General features: G+C 38.7%; 2 protein-coding genes across 3 annotated transcripts; both read right to left on the reverse strand.

Annotated features, from left to right (window-relative positions):
• Positions 1-40: 40 nt before the first annotated feature.
• Positions 41-2,227, reverse strand: LOC129100317 (matrix metalloproteinase-19-like). Its single transcript, XM_054609914.1, is given in 8 exon segments — positions 41-319; positions 416-543; positions 652-816; positions 958-1,072; positions 1,127-1,380; positions 1,502-1,714; positions 1,860-1,990; positions 2,121-2,227. Coding segments are annotated over 8 exon segments (1,353 nt in total). The 3' UTR covers positions 41-79.
• A 1,832-nt stretch (positions 2,228-4,059) lies between these two features.
• Positions 4,060-7,658, reverse strand: pym1 (PYM homolog 1, exon junction complex associated factor). Of its 2 annotated transcripts, XM_054609426.1 has the most exons (4): positions 7,353-7,658; positions 6,594-6,614; positions 6,403-6,496; positions 4,185-6,082 (listed from the first exon to the last, which is right to left on the reverse strand). In XM_054609426.1, the coding sequence occupies exons 1-4, from the start codon at positions 7,381-7,383 to the stop codon at positions 5,593-5,595; spliced, it is 636 nt and encodes a 211-aa protein (XP_054465401.1). In that variant the 5' UTR covers positions 7,384-7,658; the 3' UTR covers positions 4,185-5,592. The 2 variants fall into 2 exon arrangements, with proteins under 2 accessions (XP_054465402.1, XP_054465401.1); XM_054609427.1 differs by lacking the exon at positions 6,594-6,614 and having other exon boundaries at positions 4,060-6,082.
• Positions 7,659-9,708: the final 2,050 nt, after the last annotated feature.

Genomic DNA, 9,708 nt, shown 5'->3' on the forward strand with positions numbered 1-9,708 from the left:
TAAATAAGCATCTTTGTTTTTACACTGAATCATTGTGCAGGTAAAAGTTTGTGCTGAATCCCCGCTGTCCTCTGGTGGCTCAGTTGTCACAGTGCATCCAGTGTGAGGCGGTGCTCAGCGGGTAGGCCTTCTCCACTGCTTTGTAGTGCTGGTTTACACGCCAGTACTGGGTGCCTTTAAACAAGTATATGTGTCCATTTGTCCATGTGAATGCAGCATTAGTGTTGCTGGGTGCCCCGTGGAAGAGTTTTCCAATAGGTTTGGGATATGAACTGAAGTCTGACGGGCCAATTTCATCCCACTGCCAGTATCCAGAGCCCTGAAAAAAACAATAAATTACTCACTGGAAAATGAAAGGAACATTCAACATAAAGTTTAAAAATAGATCGAAGGAAATATTGTGTTTTGAACTTACTTTGAGAAAGATAATTTTTTTGCTCTTATTGAAGTAAAAGGCTGAGTCAATATTAGAAGGGATGTTGGTCAAGCGTTTGGGGAAGCCGTGGTCAAGTTTGAAACCTGAGTATCTCCACACTTTGTCCTCTGTGAGAGAACATGTGGAGACAAGAAAGCTATTCTTTCAACACTGTCAACTTAAAATGTTATACTCTTGTGAGCATTTATTTTTTTGAAACAATTACATTAATCCACCTTTCAGAAGATAGATCTTGCCGGTCCGCTGAGACTGAACAGCAGCATTTATGTTCCCTGGCAGCTCCTTCCACAGCGCAGAGATCAAGACGGGAGTGCTGTAGCCAGAGCTGGACACCGTCCACACATACTGACCACTGAAGACATATGTCTTACGAAGAGGACCTGCAGGGACAAAACACAGAAGAAAACATAGCTTTAAATAGGTTCAAATAAATATCTGTTCTTAGACAAGGCACAGTGACATGTTTATTGTTTTATTTCACTAAATTTGAGTGCAGTTTGACAGCATCAAAGTCTCTATACCCAACATTACTGCATCCACAGAGGCCTTGCAAGGTTCTGGAATAACACCTGGCACCGACTGACTTGGCTTTCTGGACGGAGGCGTCTTCTCTGGCTTTCCTGAAAAGGAACAACACTGCACATTACATGAATCGTGCTTTAAAGATCACACTCACTCTGACACTGTGACTCTATTACCGTATAAAGCCTGGATCCCTTGAATGTCATCCGGATGTAGCTTGAAGTCTGAGCTGTATCCGTTGTAAACAGGTCCCATCAGTGCGCTGTAATGTTGTGAGTGGCCCAGGCCAAGAGCGTGGCCAATCTCGTGGGCTGCAACGATCCTCAGGTTGGTGCCGGAGGCCTTCCCCTCTGTCCACACTTCATCCTCGTCAAAATGCACAATGCCTGAATCAGGGGCATCAGCGTGGGCTAAAACATGACCTAAAGATAAAGCAAGAATTCTTCAGATTAATGTCATTTTACAGGAAAGGTTTATCAATTTATACAAGCGTGAAAGCTCTGAGATCCCAAAATGATTCCTTAGACCATCTGGTGCTTCTACCTCGTCCATCAAAGGGAACTGGACACGTCTTGTCTTTTCTGTGAAAGGAGATTTTGATGTCTGCTCTTCCTCGGTCCGATTCCTTGAACCTTAAAGGTGACACGTCGCTCCAGTACTTAAATGCACTTTGGATGGCCGAACGGGTCTTTCCCTGACCCAAGTCAGGGGTGTAACTATAGATGCGGTAGGTCAGCATCTTCTTGCGCCAATAACCTGTCAATCAGGAAACATTACATTACATTACATTACAGTCATTTAGCAGACGCTTTTATTTTAGGTCTCTTTTTACACACATTTATAAAGCATCGCTGTGATAACAATCAGAATCTGAAATTGGAACATGAATGCCGTTACCCACCCATAACTCGATATCTAAGAGATTTGTTGTTGAAATAGTCCTCCTGTCCACACCGAGGTCTGTTCATCATCGACATAGTGGCTAAATCTAGTTTTCCTGATATTTGCAGGTTTGTTGTTTTCTGAAAGATTCTGACATTGAAGGAAACGAAATAAAGGAACAAATCTGGGGTAAGGTAAAAAAAAACAAAAAACTACAATAACAGAGGGAAACATGTTAAGCTACTTGAATAAATTGTTAAAATGGAATAAATATGGTCACCTTAGGGCTTCCAATATCTCCTCAGGTGGATGGTTTTGCCCTTTACTGTCCAGTGGGATGTGCAGATAGCCGTACTTCCTTAAATACACCTAAGAAAGAGCACTCATTTTAAAAGTGGCGGGATGTACATATATATATAAAAAAAGTGCAGCATTCCAAATTTTACTTTTAAAGGGGCAGTTCATCCCAAAAACTTTTAAATATATATTTGTGTCCTCCTGTAGTGCCATTTATCTAGGTTGTTTTTGTTTCAGATGCCAGTTTTAGAGACAGTGCTTGAAGCGCCAAAAATACTTTTTTAAAACTCAACAGCAATATCTCTTTCCAGAAATCATGACCTGGTTAATTAAGATAAACTACAGACATAGATGTGAGCAGTGTTGTGTTATAGGAACTAACATAGTTCCAAACTAGAATAGTAAGTAGTTACCGGTTCTGCTTTTGGGCTTTGAGAACCACAAGCCGAGTGCAATATAGTCCCATTCTATTCAAGAGAAGGCAGACATCTCTATGGCCGACATCTCCAAAACTAGGCAACTCATGGCCAAAAAACCTAGATTGATAAATAGCACTACAAGTAAGAGGAAAAACGATGTATTTGTAATTACTTAGAACTTTCCCTTTAAGTAAAGTACCAAGCTCTAGCAACAGAATTTATAGACTAAATCCTGTCATAGTATTATATTAATTATTATAGTATTTTTATTGTATTATTTAGTATTACTAGCAGGATGGTATATACATTGTTATATTTCATGTATTTAACATGTAAGCAGTACATTAATGGTGTAACTGGTTGAGGTGGAGCTTATTGTAACTACTTAATAATGCTGGTTAAATCTACAATAATACAACTTATTTTTAGTATCATGTGTTTAGTCAGTTGGACCTTACTCTGCAAAGTAAGTAGTAACTGTACAGGCTTGAACTACATCCATAAACTGAATGTATTGTATGAATGAAGAAACTATTTGATGACATCTTCTCAAGACACCAACGCTTCTACATGAATTTGTTTTCCAAGATGCTAAACTTTATCAATAACAATAATAGCATTGATATCATCATAGCAACTGGTTGGTGTCACCAAAAACCACAACTTATCTTATTTACAACAACGCTTACTTAACTCCACGATAACTAAGTCTAGCCCAAATCAATCCAAGATTCCAAGTTTTAATCGAGTTGAATAAAAAAAAGTTTTTCTGCATTTCCTTACCACCGCTTCTGTAAATTCTTCTCTGCTGAGGGCGGCAGATGAAGCTGTTGTCAGCAGAACAAGAAGCACCAGTAATTCCAGCCTATATTCCATTTCTCAGTTTGGGTCTTTTTTCACTCAAGGTAAAATAAAAACTTTTCAACAGATTCTTGGTCAGAAGAGTGCAGCTTCTCAATCAACACCCATCCTCTGAGTTTCAGTCCTCCCTCTGTCAGAGCTGAAGCTGGTGTTTCACTTCGGGATTCAGTTTTTATACCGTCAAGTGTCGTTTGGGGACTGCCTCAAAGCCACATAATAAACCTGGAATGTGATGTGTGGAAAACAGAAACCAATACATATTTCAGACACTAACAGCATGTTCACGCCTTCTTACACCATCATTTAGAGCCATTTGTGTTTAAGAATAACTTCTAAGTTATTTTGTTTACGTCAAAGGAAGAAAATAAATGTAAGAATTAACTTTAAAAGAAAGATAATCTACCCACTCTATCTGTGGAAGGTGATTACTTATAAACACTTATAAGTAATCACTTTCACGGGGCTGAAAAAAAATCCTACTTTCTTGGTAGCTATGAATTAAAGTGCAAAAACTTTGTCGGTAAATTATTTTCCAGACGATATAAATCAAAGTGTGACAGATGTACCAGAAATACTGCTTTATGTTTGTGATACATGTACAATATTCCACATAAATCTTGACATTTCTCACTTCATGGTTGCAGCTCTATGAGGAAAACAACTAACCACACTTCCTCCGTGAGACAACAGCTAATTATATTGTTCACTATGTAGAAAACCCATTACAGGAAAAACAATGACGCCCCCATGTAACCATCGCTACAAATCATCCTCTGAATGGAGACAGAGAACGCCTTCTTTAGAAAAATTTGTGGACGGATGGGAAAGAGACTCAGACATGTAAAACAATAAAAGTTTCTTAACTTAATTACCGATTCAATTTTAATGCTAAATCACAATCAAATTGGACATTTTTAATGAAAAGTATAGTATATACTGTATATAAATAGTTCTTAGTATGAAATCAGTACGTAAAATTAGGGTTTATGGACTCCACCGTATTCATTGTTTATTGCACTTGTCATAGAAAGTGCTACTTTAAGAATTATGTCTTCTTATTGTCCATTTGTTCTTACTGAAAGAGTACATATTTAATAACAGGTCACATGTCGTTTCTTTCCTAAAACAGCTGTACATGTAGCACTGTAGCTTCAGCTTTAACAGGAGTTTAACAGGACAATTTTCAGCCACGGATTATTACACATTTGGTGCTCTAGTTAAAGTATTTACGGAGGCGGGACAGTATATGTGGGATCTACTCAAAGTAACCAGTGTCCATGTTCATCATAATAAAAGGAACATGTCACCAAATGCAACAGTGTGGCTCATCGATGTATTTTATTGCATTTTTATTAGTTTTTTAGTTTGAACAATGGAGCTCTATGGCACAGAGGAATAAACTCCATCAGGCTTTGGCTACAGACAATACTGGTTGGTAGGATCAATGAATGAATAACTCATTTCATGGGATTTGTTGACAATAGGAAAAATACACCAGCATCATCCTTTAAGTGGATAACTTGTTTACAAAATATCCAATGACACCAAATTATAGATTTGTTTAACATCCTGCCTTCCAAAATAAAGTTGCTTGTTTGTTCACTCCACCGCTAAAAAAACAATATGAGATAAACATTTTACGCAGCATGTAGTTTTAATGTAATGACTGTGTAGACAGTGGCTCAACATTAGTGCAACTACAAGAGGCCATCCAATCAATGACAAAAAAATGTTGACAAATCATCAAATTATATTCTCTTTAACAGAAAATATTGTATGTGTAATTAATACCTGATGATATGAAAGGTACAAAATGGAAAAGGACAGACAAGCACAAAGCAATTCACAATGCGGTCTTAAAAAGATATTCATAAATGAGTGGCTTGGCCGATACAAGTGTTTGAGCAGGAGTCACACTGTTATCTGGAGATCTGAAACTAGAAAACAGGCTGGTCAGTGCTGAAGATGAGATGCCTGCTACGAGGACTTCCTGTCATTCTCTGCTTGAAAGGTGCTGGGGCTGTGCTCACTTCCAGCGTTCATGATGAATATCAAATAGGTAGAATAATGTTTAATGGAAGTCATGATCACAAAGCTGCAAAGGTCCCTTCACTGTCTTTCCGTATGTAGTTTGTACGTTTAGTTTGTCCGACTCATCTGCTTTCCTTTATTGCTTCAAGAATCACGCTCAAGCTGCTTTAACTCATCCTGTAAGACCTTAACCCGACCCAGCTTTTCCAACTGATCCGCTGTTGGCTCTGTTATTTCCCCTGAGTTCACTTTCTGCTGCAATTCCTCAACTTGCCGCAGCTTCTTTTTCAGGTTTTTGATCTTCTTGGCCTTTTCGGCTGCATCTGCTAAGGAGTCATCGGGAGCCGAGACAGAAACCGGCGCCGCCGTCTTGTTTGAAGACTCGCGGCTCTCTGAAATGGAAACATTCTCGACGGCGTCGCTCACCGAGTCCACGTCTGCGTCCCCGTCCTGGTGCTGCTGTTTTCGTTTTTCTTTACGTTTCATGTTGCGTTTGGCAGCCTTTGAGAGACCGGCCGTGTCAACGTCCCCGCAACCGGGAATCTTCTGCTTTGTTGGATCCGCCTCGGACGGATTCATCCCAGGTGGCAGGTCTGGTTTGCCCTTGAAAAACTTCACAAACTTGTTTTCATAGCTGAAACAGCAAGAAACACACAAGTTAAAAAAATGAGGTGCAAGGATAAAAATGTCTTCACTTTGATTAGGGCATATTGCCATTTCTAATAAATATCGGCCCATTCAAAATCTATCAGGGCCAGTAGTGGGAGTAGTATGCTGCATTAATACTACTCTGACAGGTACAATTTACTCAAAAAAAGTTACTTGAGTACATGTAACTGAGTACATGTAACTTGTTAACCACCTCTGATCAGAGCATCCCTGTTTCTTCCGACCCCTGCTACTTTCACAATCAGATCCTGATCTTTATGTTAGGGAAAGAAGAGCTGCACTTACACCGGTACTTCTTCCTGTGGAGTGTAACCATCCTTCACCCGCCTCGGCTTCCTCCATGTTCCATCAGGTCGCTGAGTGGCAGCAATGTATTTCCCTGAAGAGCAACAGGTACAACATTTTAGAACAGTGTTTCTCAAACGCTTTTTTGGGAGATTCTTTTTTTTTTTTGTGAAATGCCAAACCATAGTTACCTAATTCATTATAGGCCTCATCTATAATTTGTGAGAAGAGCAGATTTTTGTGTAAATGAACACTGCCATTTCAACATCATCTTGAATAGGTTCACCAGTCATTTCAAAGAGATATACTTTGTAGATACATCATACATGACACTGAATAGATGCATTCAGGCAGAGTCAATCTAATTATTTTAATTTCCTCTCATGAGTAAAACAAACAGAATGAACGCTAGCCTTTAATATTAGATTAAATGTAATAAGTAGGATACAATTATTAGAACGAAATGCACATTCAGGCTCTCTCATGTAACTCAACCGTGTACTGCGTTATATAAACTTTAGATAAAAGACTATGGAAGAAAACCATGCAAAATCTCCCATGAATAAAACTACAGAAATAGCTCATTAGCTAACGTTAGCTTGCTCATGTGTCAGGTTGTTATGCAAAATTTAATGGGGCTGATTGAATCCCCTTTAACTCTAAAGTTACCCAAGTAACAAATGCAATGTTTTCCTGGCAGCACCACATGTATATCACAGTGTTTTCATGTTAGCAACTAGCGCTAATGAAGTGCAATAGCTAGCTAGCCAAGTACCGATAGTGGACAGCATCAGGTTAGCCGTTAGCATTAGCTAGCTGCTAAACAAAACGTCCAAACTACAAACGCCAGATGTGTAGATACAAAAAAAGACGTGATTGAGGTCGCTCTGTTTAATGAGGTGGGTTTTGTTTCATTTAGACAAAGGTCTGGACCATGCATCAGCCCTTACCAGATTCGTCTTGCACATAGGGGGTCGCCATTTTGGTGTGACGTAAACGTGTTGCTGCGCTCGTCCGCCGAACGTGCCCGCGCTCACTTTGATCACACGCAATTAATGGAATTTTCACAACTACGTCATGGCCGCTTCAACTGACGTTTATTAGAGTGTAAACAATGCGCGTGACAGTCGAAGACGCTCCTAAACAACCAACGCTTAACTGTGCGTGTGTGTGCGTGTGGGTGGGTGTGTGTGTGCAATCGGGCGTTAAGAGGAAGCAAAACGTGCGAACCCTTTTCTTCAACTTCGGAAATGACGACGTGGAGCTCGGGTTGCCAGGTTTGTGCTGTCAGCGGGGGTTTTAACACTTGATGGATCAGCTGGTTGAAGCGGGCATCGCCCTGGTCTGTAGCTGCACATAGTTTCCACTTCTACCTACTGTATTTCATTGTGCTTCCTAGCTTTAGATATATTGCAATTAAGATTTGTGCATACAAAAAACCCACATTATGCTGTGTTATAAATAAAACAAGTATATAAAAGTACTGCTGGCAAAATTAATTAAAGTTAATTATTAAGCTGATATCAAATTAATCAGCAACTTTTTTTCAATTTGAAAGGATTTTCTCACTATTTTCAGAATGTTTACAAACCAAACAATTAATCAATTAAAATAATCATTAGTTGAAATCCTATACAAAATAGTTCAAACTAAACTCCACCCCAGTTACAATTACAACAGTAGAATTATGCTCTTACATTAATGCATGCCAAATAATAATCTGATGATGTAATATATGATAGTATATATACTTAATATACAAACCTAGGTTTGTATAGTGACCCATTCATGCAGTCTATCCCTGGAAAGTTGAGTGACATTTCTTGTATTGGTTCATATGTGCAATACTAAACTATTGCACTGGCCTTTAAACATGAGCTTGCATCTGCACTTGAGATTTAAACTTGGGACCACACTTCATTTACTGCAAATCTACCATATAAGCCGGATGATGATGGTGCTGGGACATATGTCTGAGACCTAAGACATAGAAGTAGAAATATGTAAACATAGTTTCTCTGTCCTAGTTTTAAAATCAGAGACTTTGGTACATTGCTGCTGACCTGACAAACAAGGCCACTTTCATAAACATAACTAAAATAGTTTTTTGTCACCCAGGTTTTCATGTGTCATGGAAAAAAGAAAGACATGTGTGCCTCTTTTGTGCAATGAAGTTAAACTATTGTACTGGAGGGTAAAGTAATGTCTACTAACCCAGAGGGGCAATTTGTTGCACAGCCGGCAGTAACACAGACAACACACCAAGTGTATGTTGAATACGCTTATTGTAAGTTGCTTTGGATAAAAGCGTCTGCTAAATGACTGTAATGTAATGTAACCAATCAGCACACAAACAAATCCCACAATAAGCATAACGCTATTCAACCATGGCACCACTTGGCATCTTGCTTGATTACATGCCCATTTATTTATTCCTTCATTTATTTTTATGGTGTACACCCCTATCTCTCTGTAAGATATGCCCATGAACTAAAAACATATGAATCCTCCCAGGTTGTAAACATACCATCTTATTCTCCAACTCATTAATCGACCTTATTCAGCCATTTTGATCCTTTCGCTAAACAAATAAAAATAAATGTATCTGTGTAACCAGGTGTATATCCAGGGGAGACCGCAGCACATCTGCAACAGATAATAATCATGAGACACACCACTCTACAGCCAATAATCAAACACAAGGCACGCCAAAAAGAGACCACCCCATCTGCAAAATAAGAACTTCATTAACCCTTTCATGCATAGAGGTCACTACAGTGGACAGCTATTCAAATGTTGTTTTCTTGTATATGCATGGGTTTTGATGGCATAGTTGCACATCAGCCACTACAATAGTGCTCACTGTAGGTGTGTGTCCAAACTTTTGACTGGTACTGTAATGCAATGTTTTCCTTTTCCAAGATTATCAGACTATTATCTACACTGCATCAAGGATTGTCTTGGTGCTTTTGTATGTACAGTACCAGTCAAAAGTTTGGACACACCTTCTCATTCAACTACTTTGAAGAATCTAAGATATAAAACATATTCTGGTTTGTTGAGCATTTGTTTGTTTACCACATAATTCCATATGTGTTCCTTCATAGTTTGGATGTCTTCAATATTAATCTACAATGTAGAAAAAAATAAAAATAAAAATAAAGACAAACCATTGAATGAGAAGGTGTGTCCAAACTTTTGACTGGTACTGTATATTAGCTATTTAGTTGGGGTGGGACTAGGATGCAGTAACTCATCAGAAAAACTCTGTGAATTAACAATTTAAGGTTTTAAAATTGTATAGTT

Source organism: Anoplopoma fimbria, chromosome 12 (genome assembly GCF_027596085.1).
Source record: "Anoplopoma fimbria isolate UVic2021 breed Golden Eagle Sablefish chromosome 12, Afim_UVic_2022, whole genome shotgun sequence".
NCBI lineage: Eukaryota > Metazoa > Chordata > Actinopteri > Perciformes > Anoplopomatidae > Anoplopoma > Anoplopoma fimbria.

Excerpts from the sequence above, each read along its gene's own strand:
- pym1 (XM_054609426.1), bottom strand. The coding sequence starts at position 7,383 with ATGGCGACCCCCTATGTGCAAGACGAATCTG. Across the intron at positions 6,497-6,593 it reads TGAGGCCTATAATGAATTAG|GGAAATACATTGCTGCCACT; the intron begins GTAACTATGGTT and ends GTTGCTCTTCAG. Across the intron at positions 6,083-6,402 it reads CCACAGGAAGAAGTACCGGT|CTATGAAAACAAGTTTGTGA; the intron begins GTAAGTGCAGCT and ends TTGCTGTTTCAG.